At 42.1% G+C, this 25863-nt stretch overlaps 1 protein-coding gene across 10 annotated transcripts in view; it reads left to right on the top strand.

The window, feature by feature from the left end:
- Window positions 1-25863, top strand: part of ANKHD1 (ankyrin repeat and KH domain containing 1) — a gene marked incomplete at its 3' end in the record, with an annotated part of 115094 nt that overhangs the window by 55841 nt on the left and 33390 nt on the right. For 7 of the 10 annotated variants that reach the window (XR_013922845.1, XM_080353612.1, XM_080353608.1 and 4 more), the window contains 5 exons: window positions 7612-7699; window positions 8285-8412; window positions 8579-8722; window positions 9442-9544; window positions 20002-20745. Coding sequence is in view for 9 of the 10 variants with exons in the window: in XM_080353612.1 (XP_080209738.1) it covers window positions 7612-7699; window positions 8285-8412; window positions 8579-8722; window positions 9442-9544; window positions 20002-20745 (1207 nt within the window). Of the gene's footprint in view, window positions 1-3283; window positions 3361-7611; window positions 7700-8284; window positions 8413-8578; window positions 8723-9441; window positions 9545-20001; window positions 20746-25863 lie in introns of those variants that run through there. The other 3 variants (XM_080353613.1, XM_080353610.1, XM_080353606.1) reach the window with 3 other exon arrangements.

The raw sequence follows: 25863 nt of genomic DNA, 5'->3' as shown, positions 1-25863 counted from the left end.
ATCAGGATTGTTGAGAAAAATCTCGTGCCTTTCTAAAGTTTAGTTTTATTTTACTTCATTTTCTTGTACTGCCAATCAAAATGGGGAGCTGCCAAGATAAAAACAGTAAGGAAGCAAAGGAAAATCGCACATGAAAGGGACACCTGCCATAGAAATCTACCAGTTCTGAATTCTGATTGTAAGTAAATAGGGAAATGCCTTCAAAAGTGCAGCAGTGCTTACAACAGCTGCCTTGGGTTTGGAGAAGTTTCCTTTCAAACCTCTGTGTTGTTTCGCTTTATTAGAAGTTGTAAGCTGTTTTGAATAGGTTTGTTATCTTTGTAATTGTTCAGAGGAATGTTTCTGAAGTCCCTGGAGGGGTTTAAAAGGCGTTTAGATGAGGTTCTCAGGGACATGGTTTAGTGCTAGAGTGAGGTTGTGGTTGGACTCAATGATCCTGAGGGTCTGTTCCAAATGAAATGATTCTGTGATTCTGTCACTTGTCAGGAGTTCAGGACTGAATGGGATTTGAGGTGCAAACTTTGAGACTGCAGGTGTGAAGAGGAGCCAAATTGGCGAAAGGCAAGAGATGTTCTTGTCAGGGTGTTCCCTGTATTGTGCTCACTGAGAACTAGAATCTTCCAACTTTGCTGAAACGTCAGCAACCCAAATCACTCTACTGAACTGATTCCTGAGTGTTGTTGCTCATGTCCAGTTGAGGTTTTCTCAGTCTCAAAATAGAACTTTGAGCTAAAGTATGAGCATGTTTTACGATGGGGGTGGTGAGACGCTGCAACAAGTTGCCCAGAGAGGTTGTGGATGCCCCATGTGTGGAAAAGCTCAAGGTCAGTTTGGCCAGAGCTGATCTAGTGGACAATGGCCCTGCCCATGGCCGGAGGAGGAACTAGGTGAACTGTGAAGGTCCCATCCAACCCAAACTGTTCTGTGATCAATATGATGAGTGATTCTAGTCCTCACAGAGTTTTGTCTGAACAGGGAGAGGTTGTTACCACCACATCTGAGCACAGAAAGCCTGCTGGTTTTGCAAGTAGATAATGGGAACTCTTGCTTTTCAGGGACTGATCTTCTAACATAGATAATTCAGTTCAAGAATGAGTGAAGATCTTGAGATCTCTGTTAGATTCATTAAGGAACGTGGCTTCATAAGAAGCAGGAGAACTAAAAAAATGATGGCTGAGCTGAACTTTCTTTGGCTTGTGTTAATTTTTCCTTAAAACTTTGCAGTGTCAGAGTACACCCTCTTCTGTTTCTGTCTGCTGGAGAGCTGCACAATCGTGTATGGTATTTTGATGAATTCATATCTCCTTATGAGTAATTGTTTATGAAGTCTGGCTTCTTACCAATTACTCTGATGCTTTTCTGATGCCCTTCTTTAAGGGATCTGGCTTTTCCATGTCCTTTCAGGGACAAAGCTGGCATGTAAAAATCTGTAGCAAAACTAGCTTGGCAGGGCTGTACCTTTCCTTGTTAATGTATGCATTTTGAAATCGGCTCGCTTTTGCCAAGTATATGAGTGACTTAATAGGAGGCACATCTGAAGACTTCAGCCTGTGATCCCATCTGTGCCTTAGTTGCATTCTAGCTCTGTTATCGCCTGCAGGAGTTGAGCCTTTCAGGCTCTCAGTCTGAGCTCCTACCGCTGGACCCAATGGAAATTTTACTTGTTTACAATTGTCTTTCTGGGGACAAAACACCTACTTTAGATTTTGTGACTAATAGGAGCAAAATCTTGGAGAGTAGAGCTCTGAAATATGATTTAATAAAAGCATTTTTCTTAAGTGCTGGGATGGTTTAATGGTATTAGGAGAAAATAACCAGCACTTCAGCAATACAGTTATTTACCTGTGCGGCAAAGGTTTGTCTAATCTCAAAGGTGAGAGGAGGCACTTGTTCTTCCTATGAGAGTTCTCTTTTTGTTTTATCCTTCTGCATGTCTTTGCTAGCAATTACCTTTATCTCCAAGCATTTATAAGGTAAGACATGCATGGTGTACATATGTTCCCACAGGGCCTAGGTTAAGGACTGTAAAGCTCGCGAAGAGTAGCGATGGTATTTAGTGAGAGGTAATATCCTACTCTTAAGCTATATACCTTTCTATGAACTGAAAGCACCTGTTGGGGTGCCTGTTCCCCTTAGGTGTTGATTCAGACCTGGATGAAATGCTGACTGGAGATTCCAGTGAAAGCAAGACTGCTCTTGACCAGCTGGTTGCATCTTTGCTTGGTTCAGTGCAGCTGAAAACAAAAGAGATTGTTCCTTTTGGGACAGCAAGAAGATCGCAGCTTTTCTCAGCTGGGAAGTGCAGAAAAGCCTTTTAAATTGGGGTTTTCGATCCAGGCTGCCTTGAAGCTGCATGTGAGGCTCTGCTGCACGGGGGAGTTGATGTCATGCTGGAGTTCACCTTTCTACTAGAAGATATACAAGTGCTTTTATGCTGAAATGGAGAGATGGAAGAGGACCCTGAGGGCAGCTTCATCCTTGCATTCTTCTCATTTTACACCGTCAAGCTCTCCCCAAAGCTCTTTGTACTAGTTAAAATTCCACGCGTGACTTTCCTTGAAAACTCAAACTGGCCACCTATTTTACACACACACATTTTTTCATTACAGGGATCGTTGCTTTGCCCTCAGCTGCTAACGTCCCTCACACTAACATGGCTCCTTGATAAGAAACTCACTTTCCTTTGTGTGTATAACACACTGCATGTTTGATGCCGTTGCACGTAAGGCAGCATTTAAACATCTCCAAAAGCAACCGATACGGATTTGAGTGGAGCCATGCTGGAGACTGCTACGTTGTCACTGCAGTGAGCGGTCTGCAAAGCTGTCATGTTCTTCCATAGTGTTTCTTGAACCGTCAGGGATTTCAGATCTTTTTTAGGCTTTGCCCTCTGTCTTCTACAAATAAAGCCAAATGTTGCAGAAGGCACAAAGCTGATTTTTGCAGTTAACACCTTTTGGATGTTATGTTGCAGTCTCTGTGTGGTGCAGAGTACAATTAAATCTTCTCTTTTGCCAATGGCGTACAAAAAGTCATCTTGAATTTAACAAGATGCTGCATATGGCCTTTGTTCTATCTTCATCAATCTGAGTGGCTTGTGGCAGAAGTCTTTAACTGGCAAGAGCTGCGTTGCTTGATCGTACGTTTGTACTTGCCTAATTGCAGCAAAACATTTTCACCTGGTGGATCCGATCCATTTAAATTCACGTTCCAGGTCTTCATGACCAAGGAGAACCTTTATTTGTAGAACGAGAGCCGTGAGTTCTTCTTTTTCCTTCCGCAGGACAAGCAGGAGGACTTAAAGAAGACTATTTTGGAGGGCATAGAGCCGGGCAAGCATCAGGTGAGGTTGGCCTTTGATGCTTGTAAGCTGCAGCCTCAGGATACAAGCTAACGACAAGCATGGCTTTAACGCATCTCAGTTCCTTAAAAAATACAAAGACTTGCCATGTGGACTAGACAGGCCATCTTTGTCCTGCATTTTCCCTTCCTTTGGGTTTTCTGAAACCCTATTTAAAACAAAAATAAAAAGTTCAGTTTTCAAGTGCCTCTGAAATACGATTTTGCTCCATGACTCAGGAAGGTTATCTGGGACAATTAGGTTGGTGACTGTTAGAATACCATATTTCTGGTGATGGCAAAGTGGCATAGTGTTAAAAGCCATATTGTTTGGCTATTGTTTTGCTTCGAAAAACTTTGTCTAAATCATTTTGCTTAGAATAACATTAGGATTTCCGGTAAATATTCACTCTTGTCATGGATGAGAGAAACTGGTTAAAAAACTGAAGAGAGCAACCAGCCCTTTGAAAACGCAGGTTTTGTTCTAGAATTTTTAAATAACAAACAACATTGGAAACAAACTCCTAGTGAATAATACTTGGCAACCGTGAGCACTTGTGAACCAAGGAGAATGACGCAGAGGGAGAGCCCCGTATGTAGTGGATCTTGGAATTGCCTGAAACAGAACTCAAAATCAAGACTAAACAAATACTGATTATTGTCAAAAGATGCTTCTGAAGTATTATACTTTCTGAACTATTGGTTTGCCTATGAAGGAAAATATTGTTATTGTCTGGACTCTGATCTCCTTTTTGAGTCCCAGTGGAAAAGGTGCAGATAATGTCAACTCTTACCTGATTTGGGTAATACTCTCACTTTGTCCGTTTCCTTCCAATCCGGTACCCAAACCTACAGAAAATTCTTCTCAAGTGTTCTTTCTATTGAAGCAGAATTAGCAGGAAAGCACATCGCTCAAGTGTGTAGAGACGGGCTTTTCTAATAAAAACTGGCATAGTTGTTCTCCTTTCTATCTCTTTCTGATCGTACTATCTGCACTGTTTCTCAGGATGGGAACAGTGAGGGGAGACAGAATGTTGTGCTGAGTCCTGCAGTGCAGAGAGCTCAAGAAATTGGCTTTGGAAATGAGTACTCCCTGCTAGTTTTTGTTCTTACAAAATAAGCATTTGCATGTATTTCATATTAATACAAGGAAGAAGCGCATTGGAAAGCTGAGAGGGACTGCCTTTGGACAGCTTTCCTGTTCTCTGTGCTGATCTTGATTATCCACTGCAGCTAAAAGAAATGTCTTTGAAATTCATGGCCATTCCAGGTGAAAGAATGGGTGCAAGCAGACAAAGGCACTGCACTGGATCAGCGTATTTTGGCTTATTTAGATGCTTACCCTTAAAGCTTGAGTTGACCCTATCTGCTGACCTTTATTAGGACTAAGTAGAGTGGTGAAATCAGAATTAATTTCATCTTAAAATATGCATTTCTATCTTCTGCTGTGAAAAATACGATCACAACGCAGTAACTTCTGAAGATCTACAGCAGGTGGGCACACAAATGGTTTAGTTTGGCCGGACTGATGATGTGTGTTGTACTGCAAGTGTTTGATAATAGTTGAGGATCAAGTTCTGCCTGCTTGATGAAGTGACAGTTGGTTTCGCTGGGCAGAAGAGCGGCATTGCATTTAAATGAGGCAGCCTCCTGACATCCATGGGTAAGATTTCAACTGCGAAGTCTGTTAGGAATAGAGTATGTTGCAAATAATGCTGTCTTTCTGTTAGTTATCAGAAATGCTACATCTGAATGCAATATAGGATGGCTTTTCACTATCTTGACTATAGCTAAGATGACTGAAAAATAAATGTTGCTTCTTTGCTGCATCAGTGGGGATGTAGGAATGTGTATTAGATTGTTTGGGCAGTCATGTCCTGGCCCTGCTCAGTGAGTGAAGTGGTGTTCAGTAGTTCGTTGCATCCATAGCTGCTTTGTGAGTGATTTGCCACCAGTATTAAGGGTTTACTGTACATAAGGTAAACAGCAGCATCTGGCTTTTTATGCTCTTGGCAGCGGCTGAGGCAGGAAAATCTGTGCCAAATACCAAAGTAAGTGTCAGAGCTCAAGGGCATGCTACTGATTCTTGCACGTCATTGGGCCACATACTAACACAATTAGCTTTAGATGTCCTGCAAATATTTCTGATATGCAGACAATCCAAAAGTATGCATGTATTTACTGACAGCTAAGCACTCCCCTGGGAGTGGAATCTCCTTATTTTTTAAAAAACAAACAAACAAACAACCACACCAAAGCCAAAAATGGCAACTTCAGTAGTAAGTCTGTAAGGCTCCCTATCTGCTGTATCTCACAGAATCCCAGGATGTCAGGGGGTTGAAGGGCCCTGGAAAGCTCATCCAGTGCAATCCCCCCATGGAGCAGGAACACCCAGATGAGGTTACACAGGAAGGTGTCCAGGCGGGTTGGAATGTCTGCACAGAAGGAGACTCCACAACCTCCCTGGGCAGCCTGGGCCAGGCTCTGACACCCTCACCAAGAAGAAGTTTCGTCTCAAATTTAAGTGAAACCTTTTGTGTTCCAGTTTGAAGCCATTACCCCTTGTCCTGTCACTGGTTGTCCCCAGAAGAGCCTGGCTCCATCCTCCTGACACTCCCCCTTTCCATATTGATCCCCAGGAATGAGTCCCCCCTCAGTGTCCTCTTGTCCAGCTCCAGAGCCCCAGCTCCCTCAGCCTTTCCTCACACGGGAGATGCTCCACTCCCTTCAGCATCTTGGTGGCTGCGCTGGACTCTCTCCAGCAGTTCCCTGTCCTGCTGGAACTGAGGGGCCACAGCTGGACACAAGATTCCAGGTGTGGTCTCCCCAGGGCAGAGCAGAGGGGCAGGAGAACCTCTCTGCCCTACTGACCACCCCCTTCTAACCCACCCCAGGTACCATTGGCTTCCTGGCCACAAGGGCCCAGTGCTGGCTCTGCATCTGTGCATTATGCTACCAAGTAAGCAAAGAAATCAGAGAACAAATATAGAGTTTAAATGTGTGTTAGTGGTATGCAATAATACAAAGTTCTTATGAAGGCTCAGGAGCTGAGTGCTTCTGCTCTTTCCAAAGCTCATAGGAGAGGGGTAGTGTAACCTTCATTATGGCAAAGCATCGTTTTGTATTTTCTCCAATAGAATATCCAGTCAAGAGATTTCTTCCTTGAGTGTATCAATAGAAAGCTAACTTAAGGTACAGATTGCAACCAAGGCAAGCCATACGTCGAAGGACATATGCAGAGTTTTCAGGAATACTGAAACTGTGAAGGAGTTGATTTGTTCTGTCAAATCTATCCTTGTCCTTTTATGTCTGTAACTATCAGCATCATCCACTGTTGGTACTAAATGTTAACTGTCACTGGCAGGTATATAGGCAATTCCAGAAGGAAACAGTGAATTTAGAGCTTAGCTTCCCAGGTATTTAATTAAAAAAAAAACCCACAATCCTAATATATTATTGATCAGACTGAATATTCAAAGCACAAATACAAGTGCTCCCACGAAGAGGATGTTGCTGTGGGAGGGTTGATGTGTATTAGTCAGCATTCTTTGTGGGATTGATCATGTCTACATAGCAGGCAAATTTTCTAGTTCTGTAACTTCCCTAATGCAGTTGTATCCAACCACATCTTTCCAGCATTTGGAAACTTTTTAAATTAGCAAATTGTTCTTTTTGCTTGTTCCTTTCATGTTGGTTTGTATCATCCTTTTGTCGTTTTTCTGCTTTGTTGTCCAACCCTCTTATTCAGAGACATGTGGTGACCTGCAGGGATTTGTCTCCTGTTTATTGCTGATTTTGTTCAGTGTGTTAAATATGTTTTCTGCACTTCAGCCATTATTGCCATGTTAAAGGTCTGGCGTGCAGCGTGTGACAGCTCTTGGAACGGTAGCACATCAGTTCATAGTTATTTGTATACTTGCTGATGCCGGACGTATTTGTGTTAAATAGTCGTCCTTTCTTGAGGAGGAAGCAAGATGTTACTGTTCTCAAGTATGTTATGAACACTAAACAAAAAAGGGGTATGTAAGTAGGGAAACTTCATTGTGCGATAACAGTATGGATGTGGCCTTAATGCTTTTTGACTCTGCGATTCAGTATTTAAGATAACATGAACATTGATTCCAGTCTGTTTGTATTGATTACAGACAGCTTATAAGATAGATATTCTGCTGATACAGGTAGTTCTGGCCCATCATGAGATGGTTCAACAGCTGAAAAAATGGTCCAAGTTTTGCCCATTTCTTTACACCTGTTGTTTCTTCTTTACAATAGGAACATGAATCTGAAGGTGGGAGAACCCCGCTAATGAAGGCTGCACGAGCTGGTCACTTATGCACTGTGCAATTCCTTATTAGCAAAGGTAAATAGTAGTTTAAAGGATTTAAAACCTTAAAATGCCACTTAAAAATAATGCATGTTTGTGATCCTTCAAAATCAATCTGGTTATGAGCGTTTGCCAAATGGTTAAGGGTTTTTTGAATTTCATTTAGCTCATGACGCAACAAATCACAAAATACTTTGCTCGTTACTTTTCCTGCTGTTGTACAGATTAATAAATAGATTGGAAGTACAGCAAATATTTTCAGTTTCTTAAAATGAACTCCCTTCTTCAGAAAAAACACATCTTCAAGTACTGTCTGAAACAACACAAATTGCACCGTGATAAACGCTTAGAATGAAAATGTACAAGTTGTACTTTGTACACTGCAAGTGTTCCCTCTTCTCACTTAGGAGACCCACTGTTACTGTCATTGCTGCCTTGTTTTTACAAGATGAGTTATCCACCACCAGTTATCCAAAATCCCCTGCTTTTACCCCAGAAGCATGTACGGATTAGGAAGATTAGAAAAGTTTTCTCGCTGTTCCAGAAAATACTCTACTTGTTGATACTTTCTTTTAAAAAGGATTTCCTCGTCTTTAATTCCAAGATATCTTCTCTTTCTAGGTGCCAATGTGAACAGGGCTACAGCCAATAATGACCACACGGTGGTGTCCCTGGCCTGTGCGGGAGGTCACCTGGCAGTGGTTGAGCTCCTTCTGGCTCACGGTGCAGATCCTACTCATCGACTCAAGGTATTCACTTTAAACCATGCGTTTATCATAGCGACCAAAAACATCGTGTTGTTGATTTAGTACGTTAAGAAACCCGCAATTTTAAATGGTCTAATTCATATCTTACGTGCTGCACCAGGTAGAAAAATTCATCTTCTGGCTTTTTGTTTCTGAAATATCACTTCAGGATGGCTCAACGATGCTCATTGAAGCTGCCAAAGGAGGACATACAAATGTTGTTTCGTACTTGCTGGATTACCCAAACAATGTTCTGTCGGTTCCTGCAGCAGACCTGTCTCAGCTCACACCTCCATCTCAGGATCAGTCTCAGGTAAGGCAAAAGGAGTTTTTATTTAAGTATCACCATAAACGTTGCAAAGAAGCACTTCCTCACTAGTTAAATTCTGAAGCCAATTTAGACGTGAACACAGACAGCGGAAAGAGTTTTTAAAAGTCTATGTGTTTGGAAATGGTAGAGAGTGAGCAAGTGGATTGGTCCTGTCCACAGTGTCCTGAAGAGCGTGTGCACTGTGTTCCCTTTTCTGCTCCTTACGCGGGGTGGTCCCAAACCTGGGATCTCAGAAGAATTTGCTGTTGTTGTTGCATTTGCTCAGTATTTTGTTTCAACAGTTCCAAACACTTGTGACAGCGCTGCTCAAATATTGTTGCTGGGTTTGGTTGTTATATCAAAGAAAAGATATTGTGTAAGTTTAGAATTTTGCTGGCTGGACAGATAGCTTTCCAGTGGAATTAGTTGATTAAAAGTCTAAAGATGTTAACAGTTTTCTAGCCTACGCAGCCCAGGATTTTGTAAAGAGCAACATAGTTAACATCGACATATTATCCACAATAAACCAGCATGGGACAGATCATACCAAGAGGCAGCATAGCATATGGAGTTTGGGACAAGTGCAATGGAGGTCTGCTGGAGAAACGGGTCTTTGTTTTACCACTTCAAGTCTGGACCAGTCCAAAGTTGTTTGGGTTTTTTTTGGTTGTGGGGGTTTTGTTTGCTTTAATCTGAGCATGTGTCTGTGACTTTGTTTGAAGGTTCCACGTGTACCGGTGCATACGCTCGCTATGGTTGTACCTCCCCAGGAACCTGACAGAACCCCTCAAGAGAACTCGCCACCTCTCTTGGGAGTGGTGAAAGGTTAGTATGTGCTGTTCAGAGAATATACAGAACTTGGAAACTGATAGGCTGGGGACAGTTTTATTAGAGCTTATGCATAGTATAGTCCACTTCATCGATTCTTGAACACTTCTAATGAAGTAGGACTTAAAAGCATTCTATGTAGTGTGTAGGTTTTGCTTATTTTCTTCTACAGCATAGGAACACTGGTTATTCTAATTTTATTATGTTTATTCTAATTTATTAGAATTGCGCTTACTCTGATTTTTTTAGAAGAAAATGATTGTGGTAGCTGCCATCGTGCAGACTGATAAAAACCACCACGCCTAGAGTTTATTAATGTTAACCTTTGAATACTGGATGGTGCTCATCTAGGATAGTATTATCCATGCAATTGTATTATCCCTGAACTTGATACATCAACATTTTTCTGTTCGTGCAGTAGCGATGCAGACACAGGGCACTGCAAAATGCCAATGCAGATCTGCTGACAGGAGAATTTTTCTTCTATTAGGAACAACACTTTTGCAAGTAATTATAACATTGGGGTTTTTGCTTTGAACAGGATTGAACTGACTGGTTAAAAATGTTTGCAGTCATTAAATGGTGGATTTAGCAGTTCTTTCCCAGCTGTGGGGTCTGTAACGAATTTTTCACGTCTGCTAAGTCACTTCAGAAAGAGAAGCAGCTTCTCAAGTGGAAAGTTACAAACTGCAGCTCGTATTGATTTACAGTTTTGGATGGGGATGTTAAACGTTATAGTATCCAAAGCTCTGTTAGCTAGCTTTACTTAATTCCTTTATTCTGGAGATGCTCCGTGCTTCCTAAAACAAACAAGCAAACAGAAAAAGCCCAGGGGCACAAATGAAGAGAGAAAAAAATCGTGTACTGAATGGTGTGGCATATATGCCGTGTGTGATGCCTCAAATGCACTCTTTGTATCATTTTCCTAGGGTGTGCAACACTTGATATTTGGGATTTCCTAAAAATGAGTACCAAACAAGTGAAAAGAATATGCAGCTTCTAGTTCAAATATATACCAGTATGTGTGCCCTGACAATTAACTATTAGTATTGTCAGTGGGTCAGTGTTCTGGAAGAATGTTTTGTGACGCATGGGAAATCAATGAGGGATTAGTTGACTAAGGTTATAAGGCTAAAGTCTCATTGTTTTAGTTGATTGTAGTTTCGGAAAAAATTAAAAACCACACTATTGCAAATGTCAGCACATATTCTAAGCATGTTTCCATGTTGTCGGAACTGGCACAGAAACTCAGGACAAAGCTCATCTGCAATACGTTGTAAGAGGTGTAGCAATCCGAAATGTGGCACTGGGCTGATGAAGCATTCCTGAAAACTCTATGTGCAAAGCTCTTGTGTATCTTAAATTTTTAGGGGAAAAATGGTATTTTTGTCACAAACCCCGTGTGGTCATTGTAGTGATACCACTCTGCTATTTTAACTGCAGTAGAGTTAGTGTTCTTTGCCGAACTGCCATTCTGAACTTGTTATACACATGTGGCTTTAATATACGAGAGTCTCATTGTTAGACTTCTTGGGAGACGAGGGGCAAAAGAGGGTGTGAATAAAGACGTGTGCTTTATTTCCATGGTTGGGGGGAGCAATCTTAAGTTCTCATATAACAAAACTGTTTATCCTGGGGAAGACAAATTTCACGCCTTCACAGTTAGAAGTAGCCCCCTGAGTCTTTGTACTCACACTTAACTACTTGGAAGGAGCAGAGGAGCAATAGTAATGCAATAGTAACAGCTTGTTTCCTGAAGAGTTCTTGGCAAATCAAGTGTAAAACTAGAGTGCACTTGTTTGTTATTGTTATGATTGAAATATGGTGTGAGGTTTTTCAAGAGGAATTTATGGTCTGCTTTTGAATTACATTATTATTCTTCAGTAAAGTAAGAAGGCTTACAGACTACTTGCCATTTGAATAATTACTTTGGCAAAGGATTTCATATCACTGTTTAGCAACTGAAAAGAGAAACGTTTCAGAGCTGATGGTGGATCAAGAGAGACTCAGATAAAGGTGATATGCACAGATAGTAACCTCCTAAAGAGCTGCAGAAAAATCAGGGGAAAGAAGCAGCAGAATTAGTTCATGAGACTGAACAGATCTCAACTCACGCTTAGGAAGGGTTATTTTTAGTGGACTATGTTTAGCATGTGTCTATTGTGTCCATGTAAAAGTGAAATCCCAGTGAAGTTCAGCTCTTTGTGCTTTTGTGCGGAGAGGCAGAAGGTTCCTTCCTTCCGTCACGTCTTGCACTTGCTGCTGCCCTCGCTTGAACACGGTCGGGATTGCTCGGCAGCGGTTCTGATGCAGCAGCTGCACACAGGCTTTAGGCCACAAAAAGCCAACGTGTCATTTCTGCGGGGGCAGCAGGTCCCTCTGCTTGGGGCTGCGAGGGCTGCAAAGCGCAGGGGCTGTGCTGCAGCTTCCACTGCCCCTGCAGCGGGTTCCCTGGAGCGAGGGCTCTCGGTGCCCCGCACATGGGATGCTCCAAAGGAATGCTGCTGCGCAATCAGCTGCTGGCATAGAGTTGCTGTTGATAATCTTGGCTAGTTTGGAAATGTTTATAAATATGTAAAGTGTGAGTGTCAGGAGGATGGAGCCAGGCTCTTCTCGGTGACAACCAATGGTAGGACAATGGGTACAAACTAGAACACAGGAGGTTCCACTTAAACATGGGAAGAAACTTGTTCCTGGTGAGGGTGTCAGAGCCTGGCCCAGGCCGCCCAGGGGGGTTGTGGAGTCTCCTTCTGTGCAGACATTCCAACCCGCCTGGACACCTTCCTGTGTAACCTCATCTGGGTGTTCCTGCTCCATGGGGGGATTGCACTGGATGAGCTTTCCAGGGCCCTTCAACCCCTGACATTCTGTGACTCTGTGTGCATCGGGTTCCCTGGGGCGCGGGCTCTGGGTGCTCAGCACATGGGATACTCCAGAGGAATGCTGTTGGGTTGCTTCAGGCAATCAGCCAGTGTAAGAGTGTTGCTGTTGATAATCTTGTCTAGTTTGGCAATGCAAGCTGATGTTTAGTTAGAGTGGGATCTGGAGCTCCTAGCAGTGTTTGTGATTCTGCCTTAGTCTTTCGCAGAGTCTGCCTAGTGAGTGCACTGGCATGAACCCACGGCACGTTTTCAGGTCATTATATAAAACCAACACATGACCGCGACAAGGGGATGCTCAGGGAGTCTGCGGAAAGCAGCAGGATTGTTTTCTGAGTCAAAATATTTGAACTACATAAGGCGTTTTTAAGCATATCAAAATGTAGTCTGTTTTTGGAGGCTGTGGTATCAGTTGTTTTGTAAGTTTTTCTCCAGTTTTGCGTTACTTCATAGGTTATCTGAAATTCTGCTTGCAAATTAACTAATTGACCTTGACTGAATACTTAAAGCCTATCAACATACTCTGATGAGACTTCTCCAGTGTTGTTTCACAGTGGGCAGTAACTTGGAGAGTGTCTCGGGGTGCATGTTTTTCAGAGTTCCACAAGACCCAGCAGACTAAAGTTGTGCAAGTGAAAGCTGCCTTGGATCCCTGGGAAGGATCAGAGTTCCCTTGAACTTGTAGCATTTTTGGAATCTGTAAGCTCTTAAAGTTAGACCTTCAGTATGTGGTATCCCCTGCATCCCTGTGCTAAATCTAGCAGTCTAATGGCTTGAAGAAAGGAAAGAAAAACAAGCTCCACATAGATTCAATAGCTACCAATTCAATACATATTTTAACTTCAATATCTGACTTTTATGCTTCACACTGAGTGTTTTACTGGCAGAGATCTCACACATTGTGTGATTTAATTGAAAAAGGTTAACAGAAGAACTGGTGAGATTATATTGTTCTCGTTGAGCTCAAGGCATTAAAAAAGCAAGCTGATATTCTTGCTTTTCCATTCTGTCTCCTTTTAGACTTCTCCACTGCACAGTCCAGCTACCTGTTCATTGTTTCATGGACTTTACCATCCTCTTATTAACTCTTGCCATTTCCTCCGTGTTTTCTCCATGATCCTGCTATCCAGGTTGAGTTTCCAAGCGAAATGCAACAGCCCATGCCTCATGGCTTTCTAACTTTGCCACTCTTTGCTTAGTGGACTTAAAGATTTGTTACTTTTTAATGCAAATCGTTAGCAGCGCAGGCAGATGATTGAAAACAAAGACACGTGTAGGTCCCCAAGAGCACAAACATATACAAATCTTTTCACGGTCATTTGTGCAATTGCACTCCTGTGAAGCTTCAGTCACCTGCTTGCCACCAACTAATTTAATTACATCTTAGCAATTTTCCAGTTATTGGCTGTCAAGCCACCAGAAGGAACTTGGGAGGAAGACTAAGACTGTAAAGTAATTTTTGAATGTCAAAAAACGGAGTTAAGTTTGGCTTGATTTCAGCCAGGTTAACCATTGCCTCTTGGATATCATTGCACCTCTTCCCTTCGAATTTGCAGAGAAATCGTTGCAGGAGTGATAAAGATTGGCAAAAACACTGCCAATACATAGTGAAAATGCCAACTCAACTGATCATTCAGCCCTCCACAAATAGTTCTGCTCTTTATAAAGAAGAATGAAGTATGTATTAAACCCAGTGTCCAAGATGAATTTACTTGGGACAAGTAGACTACTTCTTTATTGTCCAATTAGCCAGATTATGTAATATTGTACTTCACATTTGTGTGTGTATGGATTGCCTGATTGTTACCTTGGATCTTATAGATGAATTTCTTACTGATACAAATCACAGCTAAACACAGAATTTTCATGAAAATTCAATATTGAGCTCACCTTATTATTGTTAAGGCTGGTGAATTTAAATTGCTGACTGCAAATCTAACTCTGTACTTCTGAGTCAAATCAGATTTTTAAAACACTCTAAAGTGCAAGAACAGTGGACAAGCAATTCTGTCAACAAAGCACAAAGATCTTAGGACAGATTGATGCTTCCTGACATTTGCCTTTTGTGAAGTGAGGAACAGGTTGAGTCTGGTTTCGTTGGTTGGCTGGTTTGAGTTGGGTGATTTTGTGTTGCCTTTATTTTTTAAGTTCTAGATAATATTACCTATCAGGATGACATGGTGATTCCCACAGATTTCTATACGTTGTGGTTTAACCCAAGCTGGCAATGCAACTGCAACAGCCGCTCATTCACCCCCTCTCTCGGTCCCCCAAATAGGGGTGAGAGTGGAAAGGGAAGGGGAAAAACTTGGATTAAGAGAAACACAGTTTAATAACAAGATACTAATACACTACTAGTAAAAATATATATAAAATAGAAATAAAAGATACTCAAGGCAATTCCTTAGAACTCTGTCCCAGCAAACAGCACCTGATCCCAACAGCCCATCCCAGAGAGGGAAAAGAGGAAAACAAGGAAAAAGGCAGAATGGCTCAGAGGCCTCTGCAAAATGGTAGAAAGCCGAACTAAACCTCCCGAACCAAACTGCCCCGGCTGTGCCCCAGAGAGAGACAGAGAGAAAGGGGCCAGAAACTGGAAAGCCCCACTCTTAAATAATTAGCATGAGGCTAATGGGCTGGAATACTCTCATTGATCAGTCTGGATGGCAGTCAAGCTCTGCCCCCCTTCTCACACCTGTGGGCAGAGCACTCAGACCGGAGCAATTAAAACCATTAACTCTGTGCTGGGTGTTATCTCTTGTTCTTAAACTAAGTCCGAACAATGACCATGCTGTGGAAAATAAAGGTTCCAAACTGCACGAAGAAAATTAACCCCTTTTCAGTCAAACCAGCACAATCTACTAGGTTTTGGTTGCAGCAGAGATGATGTATTTAAACGTAGAAACGTATATTGCACAGCTGAACGTTTTTCTTGTGGCCATTTTTTTTCTTTCTGGAAAAGTTATTTTTGAATGTAATGTTTTGCATTTTGATCCATTCTTTTAATTTTTTTAAATATCTCTAGAAATTAGGGAGTTGTCAGCCAGTCCCAGAATTTCATCTAATGTAAAGTATAATATAATTGTCTGAAGTGGTGACTGAGATGAAAACCACTAAGCTGAAATGCATATTTCATTGACAGAAACTTCCTGAACAGCACAAGAAATTGTAAAACCAAACCTTTGGCTTTTTTAATTTTCTGAAAAAACCTTAAAAATAATGATTTTTCTTAACCTTTTGTGGCTTGCTCTAAAATACAACAGATATCTGTCCTTACAAATTCATCAGCTAGTACATTTAGGGTACGATCAGAATGGGCTTTGTTTAAGCAGGGAAATTATTGGTCATCTTCATGTTTCTCGGACATTTCCTCTGAGTAAATATCTCAGTGCTCAGACTTGCAGAGGACAACACAAGTACCTGCCTGTGCTACTGATCTGAAATACGAGGCTGTCGTTTGGGTATTAGCAAATGGAGATGATACATCTAATAACACCATCATTGGGGTCAATAAGCTGGTTCTATTTTGGACTGGTAGCATCTCACCTTTGCTGATCTATTAATTGTGAAAGGGGCATATAAATCACTTCTTTCCTGGGAGAATACGGCACCCTATGGATTAGAAGTAAGGGCTAGAAGAGCAAGTGTCTTGAGAATCATAAGCACTCGGGATGAAATGCGGTGTCAGACTTGTTCATAGGCAGCAATTCTGTAAAGAGTGGATGAGTTTTAAGCAAATTGAAATTAGAAGAGTTAAATTGCTTAGGAGAGCCACCTGAAGACAAGAACATTACTCTTCCAAACTTTTGCTCGCAGTGTCTAGGACCTTTACATGTTACTTGCAGCCAGAAGGCATTAAAAACTGGTAATGACATCCTCTCTGTGTATTGTTATGTGCTCCAGAGACCAGGAGTGGTGCTTGGAGAAGGCTCGTCTGGGTAAAGACACTGTTGCATCTCAGGTTCTTAGGAGATTATCTACAGCAAACAGAAGTACAGGAGATTTCCATAGGAACCATTCACCTGTCATTTCTTGGAGAGAATTAAAAGTCAGAGAAGAGAATTAGAAGTCAGAGAAATGGCTGGGAAGCTGCATTTGTGCACAGTAGGTCTTACCCTGAGTCGTGTGTTGGTCAGAAAAGCGTCTGAAGACACGTGCATGCTCTGCAGAACGGTGGTGGAGGCCGAGCTGGTCAGGTTAGTGACCAAGACCTGTAGGAATACGGAAATATGAATAAAAGAGCGTTTGATGCTACTGTTCACAAAATAAATTGGGCAACAGTCGTTACCTTACTCTCTGGCTTCCCTGGCATACCCATAACCACTGTGGGTGTTCTATCAACCAAACAATTCTTTGTCCTGTAATCATGGTTACCTGATGGCAGGTGGTATTTGTGTAGCAATATCTGGTTCTCATTGATCCTCAGTCTTCACTTGATACTAAAGAAGTCTTCTGAAGGTGACCAGAGCAGTTGCTTTAGAGGATAGATTGACTGCTGAATATTGCTAGGCTTAATTTTGCAGAAGGTTGGTTGTGTAGAAGGTTGATGTTCCACCAAAAAAGTAAATGAAAAAAATAGGGTAGGGGGAAGAAAAGTTGATGTAATTATGATCTGGCCTGTTGTTGGATTTGTAAGTCTTACTGCACTTCCATATTTCAAAAGTGAATGTATAAAGTAGTGTCTTGTTCATAATTATTCACTAAAATGGGCATGGTATTTTTCAGGATATTGTAATATAGAAGGTATTTGGATAAAACAGGAAATTGCTACTTTTAAATACTTCCAACATTATTAAATTACAATGCTCACATATTTGAAGCTACCAACAGCATCTTCTCCACCTCTGGTCTGAGCTGACTGTGCAGGTGTGCATGGCAGGTTTAGCAGATCTTTCTTCCTACCCCTCATCCTCTTCCAGCGTCCCCAAGATTACAGTTTGCAACTATTTTCTAGTATGGAAAGGGATATCTGGAACCTAACAAACTGCCCTGCCAACTAATTAGAAGCTGATTAAAATAACTCTCCGCACCTCTTGTGGAAGGTGAGAGCCCAGCTCCTCACTTCACTCCAGGTCTCAATATGAGGCTGTACTTCTACTCTTCACTCTGTCTTGTCCTTAGAGAAAAGCTTTGCTCTGAGAGGCATGTTTTCTGCCCACGTGGAACTGAATTGAGAGGGACAATATTAGTACTTTATTATCTGGAGGCTTTTTGAACTGCAGCTTTTCTTTCCTACAGAGTGATGAAAGCCAGGTCATGGGAAGGCTTTGTGTTAGGAGGGAAGCAATAGATCCACTAACCTTAGGAAAGACATTAAACAGAGCAGTGCAAAGGGTTCCCATCTTAGTTGCACCTTAAAGGCAGGATTAATTTGCAGTTAAGTTACTATAATGTTTCTGGTATTTCAGCAGTGGAGTGGCTTAGTTTCAAAAGATGCCAATTGGCTTTTACTAGTTTCTAACATAGATATAGACAAGCACTTTGGCGATTTTTTAATTGATTCAGTAATCATTAATGTTTATCAATACGTAAAGAGTGAGTGTCAGGAGGATGGAGCCAGGCTCTTCTCAGTGACAACCAGTGATAGGACAAGGGGCAATGGGTGCAAACTGGAACACAGGAGGTTACACTTAAATATGCAAAGAATCTTGTTCCCGGTGAGGGTGGCAGAGCCTGGCCCAGGCTGCCCAGGGGGATTGTGGAGTCTCCTTCTGTGCAGACATTCCAACCCGCCTGGACACCTTCCTGTGTAACCTCATCTGGGTGTTCCTGCTCCATGGGGGGATTGCACTGGGTGAGCTTTCCAGGGCCCTTCCAACCCCTGACACTCTCTGATTTTTGATGAGGGCAAATATGTTTTTCAAGAGTGATCCACAAAGTTTCCATTATAACTCACACTGTTAAAAATGAAAGTGAGCAAGGCTTGAGCTACATATTACCAGCCAGGACAAAGCAAGTTATTGCTAAACTTCAGACAAATTCTTTATCGTCTTCTGGGATATTGTCTTGGGACTCATTTATGCTTCAGAGACAAAATAATGGTAGTGACTGGGATAGGTGTGTGGCTGGAACTGCTGATCTGCGCAAGGCAGCTGCGGAAAAAGAGCTCACTGAGGGGTATCTGCAGTGTTCGTGGGCTATTTCCTGGGGTTAATACAGTTTTTATTGTTGCCCTTAAATTTAGATCTGGTTTGCTTTCACTCCAGAGAGTGTGGTGAACACATTCAGCACAGAGTTGGTTCAATTCTATTTTAATATTTGTTCTTTCTCTTTTTAAGAGAAAAATCTCTTTGAAGAGAAAATTCTCACATTGCTTTGCTTTTTTAACGAGTTTCCCTAAAAAAGCCTCATTTCAGGGCGAGGTTTATGTGACTTCTGTTTTGACAGCAATGCAAAATGAAATCTCTTGTGGATTGGCATTTTGGTGAAGGAAGGCGCACAGATGATTAAATCAGTGTTTTAGGAAACTTAATCCTTCCAGATTTAGCGACTGATTTGGGACTTAGTTCTTGCATCCAGATTTTCACTGAACTGTGTGATATTTAGGTAATTTTATTAAGCCGTGGCTCAAACTGTGCGTAATTTGTGTTCCCTTTTAAGGGTTAATTGTATGGGTCTGCTTTGTTGTGTGTTCCAGTTTATTGTGTGTGTTTTGTCCCCGTTTGGGCATAGCAGATGGATGTTAGCATAGAAAATTATTTGATCAGGCCAAAACCCTCCACCTTGTTAATTAAAGTTTCTTATGCTGAAGTCATAATTAACATTTCAGCACTGAATAGATTGCTACTAGCAGGATCCCACTGGAGGTTTCACAGACGTGGCTTTGGGGAGAGCAGCTTTGGGTTGCTTGTCGAGCCCTCAGAGCACTGCCCTGCCTTGGTGTTCCTTGCTAGGTTTGTGTTGAAGGTTATTTTTTAACAAGTCTTAATAGTGAGCAGAATTGTTCATTTGTTCCTGGAGAGGGGGAGACAAGCAAGCTATGAATTTTGGCTGAGAACTTTGAAAAAGGTGCTAAAGCTTCAGAATGTATTTGTATACAGTCAGTGTGCACTGGCAGGGTTCTGGTTGTAATGTAAAGGTGGAATGCTGTGGTGTTTGGACAAATACTGGTTCAGAAAACTGATCATGCTGTCGAGATAGTCTTCTCTCAAATATAGACTGGTTTGCTTGTAACCTCGCTGTTGGAAGTTAGTTAGTTCTAGTTCAATTGCTCCACACACCAGAACAACTTTGGGAACTCAGTAAGTTATTTAAATTGCCTTTGTCTTGTTGCTGATTTCACCTCCCAGATGCATGATTATGTATGTCAGAAACTAAAGGTTTCGTATTAAATTAGCTGTGTGCAAAGGGATATTAGGATCAACATTGCAAATTCCAGCTGTATGCTTTGTCTTTTCCTGTCTTAACTCGGAGCGCAGGGTTTACCTTTCTGTGGTTTGACAGATGTGAAGTGTTAGTTGTAAAGATTTTTTAAATATTTTTTTAATTATTTTTTTTTATTTTTTTGGTGGGTGAGAGGGGAGGTTTGGGATATCTTCAGCATGGCATTTTTTCAAACATTTTTCATGTGCTTAGGTGCATCCAAGCAGAAGTCAAGTTCCCTGCAGGTAGCAGATAAGGACCTACTGCCACCTTTTCACCCATACCAGCCTTTGGAATGCATAGTAGAAGAGACTGAAGGCAAGCTGAATGAACTTGGACAGAGAATTAGTGCTATTGAAAAAGCACAACTTAAATCATTGGAATTAATTCAAGGTGAACCTTTAAATAAAGATAAGATTGAAGAACTTAAAAAGAACAGAGAAGAACAAGTACAGAAGAAGAAGAAAATATTGAAGGAGCTGCAGAAGGTGGAAAGGCAGTTGCAGATGAAAACTCAACAGCAGTTTACCAAAGAATATTTGGAGACCAAAGGGCAGACAGACACACCACTTCCCGTGCAGCAGCAGTGCCCACTTACAGGGGTCTTCCCAGAAGTGGAAGCCGATAAGGGTCTGCCAGAGGATAACTTGTCAGGGTTACCTCAGGTTGACACAATCTTGTCTAAAGATGACGAGCAACAACAGTCTCCACCACCTGCTGAACAAATAGAGTTTGTCCCTATCCAGCCTTTGCCAGCACCGCAATGTAATTTTTCTGGTAATTTGGGTTATAATGGAACAGAGTCTCTTGAACTTCAGAAAGCATTAGGGAATCAGCAGAATGTAGGACAGCAGCAGCAAATTGCTGGGCAGGGGCTCTTAGTTCAAGAAGCAGACGGATTAATGGTTGCCACTCCAGCACAGACGCTTACCGACACTCTTGATGACCTAATAGCAGGTGGGTTAAGAAATATACCTATTTTTTGCATTAATTTGTGTGCTCAGTTTCCCCTTTCCTCTCCTTCCCTCCGAAAACATCTTGGGGTTTTCCAGTTTGAGAATACTTGCTTAAGAATGAAGTTCCTGATTAGTGCTATTAATCCTAACAGTGACTTCCAATTCTAACATGAGACTTTGAAATACCTCTTTTCCAAAGTGCAAAACTTCCTGTACTGGAGACCTATTGAGCCCCTTTGGCTTCATCTTTTTCTCTGTGCTGCTTTAAAAAGCCCTATCGTGAGCGATAAGTAGTGTCCATTCGGAAACCTGAAAGCATGATAGTTTTATATCTTCTATAGGATTTTCTATACAGGCTTATACCTCGGTGACTTCAGTGTAGTAGCCATCTCTAGAAAATGACGAATTATTGTATGGGCAAATGTGTCCCTGTCCGTGCTGCTGGAGGCGTTGCTATAGTTTAAACACAGCCTGGAAACCGCACGCAACTGCTCCGTTCTGTAATGGTTGTGTGTTCAGAATACACGCTAAACCCCACTTGTTGCACAAGAATATCTGTTTGTTAGATGTAACATTTGGCAAAAATGTGTCCTGTTCTGTGGATGAAAAGCAAAAATCCAAACATCCTCACATTGCTTGATAATGGTGTGAAGACGAATGGAAGTTCCTACACATTGGGTTGTGTGAATCTCCGTATGGAATAAAGAGCTGTTGTTTTGGCTGACTTCGTTTCGTGGATTTGACTAGGATTGATGTTTGCTTCTAGAGGTATGTAGGATATAGCCAGTGTTGTTTGGTCTGTAGTTTTTTTTAATTCAGTGGCTTTTAGCTTTTGTTTGCACCTTGTGTCTGTCCCTCAGCCCTTATTTTCCTGCTCCCTCACCCCGCCTTGTAGTCACTGCCCTGTCCTCTTACATTCCTTTCGAAGTTGTAGAAACATGCGGTAAGACCTTTGTTAGCCATTCCTATGAACTTTGAGAATGGTCATTGCATGAAGCTTATGCAAGTTGAGTCTTCCTGCAACATTGCAACAGCCCGTGGAAACCAGAGCTGCTGGGACAGAGCAGCGGGTGGTACCATTCTGCCATACGCTCTCATTCAGAGATCCTCTTGTATTAGAGAGAATTGGTCTTGGTTCCCCCTTTTCTGCTGTGATGTGTCTCCGTCCCCCACTCTACAGTGCCCTTCAGACTATTCAGCCAACATTAAAACAAAAATACAATTGGATTCTTCTTGAATTTTATTACTGAAGATTTGGTACTGGTGCGTGTGAGGAGGAAAATTTGAATCGTTGATGCAAAACATAATCAACAAGGGCTTAATCCTTGGAGCGGATCCTGTTGCTGACAGTTCTAACATACCTAGCACAAGACCATGTGTTTTATACCCTTCCATGGTTGGCAGCTGTGTATTACATCCAAAATATTCGGTGCACCCAAAATGAATTAGTGCTGCAGTGAGTTGAGTGTGAGAACTCTGCTGTTAGAGAAGAGATTGCAACCAACCAGAACAACTTGATCTTCACAATAATTTTTAAAACCTTCATTTCTGAAGCTGTTTATTTAGTTTTTGCTAATAATTAAAGACATTTTTTTTGCTAAGAAGTTATCTTTACTTATTTCAAAAATCAAAACCAATAGCATGCTGTTCTACAACTGTTAGAAACGGTATTTACAGAAACGCAACTTTAAAAACTTTAGCCAACCAGTTCCAGATGCTCCTGCAAAAATGTTGCTTTACTGAAATAGATTTTCTTCTGAAATTCATGCTTGTTTTAATTCCCTCCCTCCAAAAAATTGTTCAAACAGAATTAGATATTTGGTGAATATTTTAGATCCAGACTAAAAGTGACCTCTGTGTAAATTACAGTCCTACTGTATCTCTCATTTATGCACATCTAAAAACAAACCGTAAATCTACCTACTCATACTCCAAACTCTTTTTGTCTGTATTTAAAATCCACTTGAGCTTTTTCCACAAATTTCCCCATGAGTCCTTAATTTTATCAAGAATTTGGAGCAATAGAAACTGTTATGAGAGTGGATCTATCCATACGTGCTGCAGACACTGGTAACGTTCAGGGGCTCACATGCGGGAAGCTGGAGCTGCAGGAACCGTGGGAGCAACTCTTGGTTTAGAAGGGGTAGGAATGTTTTTATTCCTGCCGACTATTCCAGTTTATATCAGTTCTACTGCAGAAGAACAGAAATGTTAGATTAGCTTTTTGCCCCCTGCACTGAAATACCTTTTACTGTTCTTCTTAACAGCAGTGATGTAAGAAGCAAGTTTTTAAAGCCTCAGTTGAGACTAGTTGTAAGGGAGGAATTGCGTTTCTACAAAGCCTCGAATCTTTATTTCCCTGCTTAACTTAATTAAGGCAACATAGATAAATGGAGTGTTTTATCTCGCCAGTCTGCTGGCATGATTTATCTGCGAGGTGTTGCGATGGTTGACATCAAGGTGTGAAGTGTGGAAGTCTCACTGGCAGTAAGTCACTGATAGACGTGGACCTGAGTCCCCTCTTTCATAAAGCAACAAGACTGGGGAAGGGACTTGAGCACAAGCCCTATGGGGAGAGGCTGAGGGAGCTGGGCTTGTTTAGTCTGGAGAAGAGGAGGCTTAGAGCTGAGCTCAGCACTCTCTAGAACTACCTGAAGGGCAGTTCTAGCCAGGTGGGGATTGGTCTCTTCTCCCAGGCATCAGCAATAGGACAAGGGGCCATGGGCTTCAACTCTACCAGGGGAAATTTAGGCTGGAGATTAGAAAGCAATTCTGTGCAGAGAGAGTGGTCAGGCATTGGAATGGCTGCCCAGGGAGGTGCTGGACTCACCAGCCCTGGAAGTTTTTAAACTGAGATTGGACATGGCACTTAGTGCCATGATCTAGTCAATGGGCTGGAGTTGGACCAAGGGTTGGGCTTGATGATCTCTGAGGTCTTTTCCAAGTGATTCTGTGATTCTGTGCAGAAGTAACCGAGCAACCTTTGGAAAGTCACATCAAACCTAAAACTGAAGCAGCTCTTTCCACTTCAGAACATTTTGATTGTAATGGAGTTTACACAGATGTGCTTAAAGAAAAATGTTGCAACTGATCTTATCTTTGTAGGTGGGGCTTATTACAGTCAAGACTTTAATTTGGTTTACAAGATACAAATGCTGTGTGGCTTAGAGTGGGAAAGTGATAAATTATTTTGGATCACATATTCCAGTAGAAGAGGATGTTTTGGATCTAATTCTCATTACTTGGCGCACATGGTTTCTTGAAGTGTCTTGTATTTCATAGTTGGAGTTTCATTTCAGTTCACATTATGCGTTTACTGTAGTAGATTTCTTAGTTGGCAGCATCTGAATTGGGGTGTTTTACTGGTTTAGGGAACTCAAGATGAGGAGTTCTCTTTGTTGCTGCCTTTCTACTCTAGCTGGAATGTTTTTATTCCTGTTTGTTCTATTCAGCTGGTATTTTTCATCAGGAGGTGGCATCTCTTTGTGCTTCTGAGTCTTCTGTGAGCTCCCGTTCATATGCTGAAATTCCAGATGTGTTTTGAGAAACTTTATTAACTGTTATTTGGTTTCTGAAACTCTACTTGTGGTCAGTTCTACAGAACTGTGATATTTTAAGGTAATGATTGGGAAGGCGACACCTGAGTTACTGTATTTAGGATTGTTGTTTGGACTAAAGCTGGTTACTAGGGTAATCTGGAATGGTGACTCTTAAAACAAGATGCACTTACTGATGGACAAAAGCCTATGGCAGTAACACGTTAGTGGGTGGACAGACTGAAAGGCTGCTCGGTCGTGAACAAAGATTGTTTTCTTTGTCTTGGAAATCCCAGCTCCTTTGAGGAAAGGGGAACTCAAACCCGAACGAGCGTTCATGAGCGCCCGAGCAGACGCAGGTTCAGACTCCAGCTGCAGACTCATCCAGAGCTATTTGCTTGAGGTTCTGCTAATGCCTCCCCAGTCATACTGACAGAAAATACTGAGTTTTTGCTTCATTTTGTTTTACTCAGCTTTCCTGTGGTGGTTTTCTTAACTTCAGAACATGGTCATCCGTGTCCTTGGAGACCTGTCTTTGAATTCACACTGGTTCAAAGAAAGTCCTTTTGGAAACTTGCATACCCGTCTTAAAGTGTGGGGGACCTCGATTTTGTCAGGTGTAGAATAATTTGGGGTTTTAATACAAGTCTTTTTAATACTGAAGTCTATCGAGACAACCAAAACCTGTGTCACAAAATAGGTATGTTATAGAGATCTGAGGCGCACATTGTGAAAATGGATTTTTTATTTTTTTTTTTTTATTTTTTTTTTAAATTTGGTGCCTGGCTGTCAGCATGTTTATCTGCACCCTTCCTGGTGAACAGACAAAACGCCTATTCAATGAGAAGCAATGGAATGACCTCTTGGAATGAGCTGTTGGAGAGCAGTGATAGGGAAAGGGACCTGGGGGTCCTGGGGACAGCAGGGTGACCATGAGCCAGCACTGGGCCCTTGTGGCCAGAAAGGCCAATGGTACCTGGGGTGGGTTAGAAGGGGGGTGGTCAGTAGGTCAGAGAGGTTCTCCTGCCCCTCTGCTCTGCCCTGGAGAGACCACACCTGGAATCTTGTGTCCAGTTGTGGCCCCTCAGCTGCAGCAGGACAGGGAACTGCTGGAGAGAGTCCAGCGCAGCCACCAAGATGCTGAAGGGAGTGGAGCATCTCCCGTGTGAGGAAAGGCTGAGGGAGCTGGGGCTCTGGAGCTGGACAAGAGGACACTGAGGGGGGACTCATTCCTGGGGATCAATATGGAAAGGGGGAGTGTCAGGAGGATGGAGCCAGGCTCTTCTCAGTGACAACCAATGGTAGGACAAGGGGTAATGGGTACAAACTGGAACACAGGAGGCTCCACTTATATTTGAGAAGAAACTCTTCCCAGTGAGGGTGGCAGAGCCTGGCCCAGGCTGCCCAGGGAGGTTGTGGAGTCTCCTTCTGTGCAGGCATTCCAACCCACCTGGACACCTTCCTGTGTAACCTCATCTGGGTGTTCCTGCTCCATGGGGGAATTGCACTGGATGAGCTTTCCAGGGCCCTTCCAACCCCTGACATCCTGGGATTCTGCAGTTGGCTCTCCTGGTGTGTGTCCC

Source organism: Nesoenas mayeri (assembly GCF_963082525.1).
Source record: "Nesoenas mayeri genome assembly, chromosome: 14".
NCBI classification, from domain to species: domain Eukaryota; kingdom Metazoa; phylum Chordata; class Aves; order Columbiformes; family Columbidae; genus Nesoenas; species Nesoenas mayeri.
This window is presented reverse-complemented; position numbering and strand designations above follow the sequence as displayed.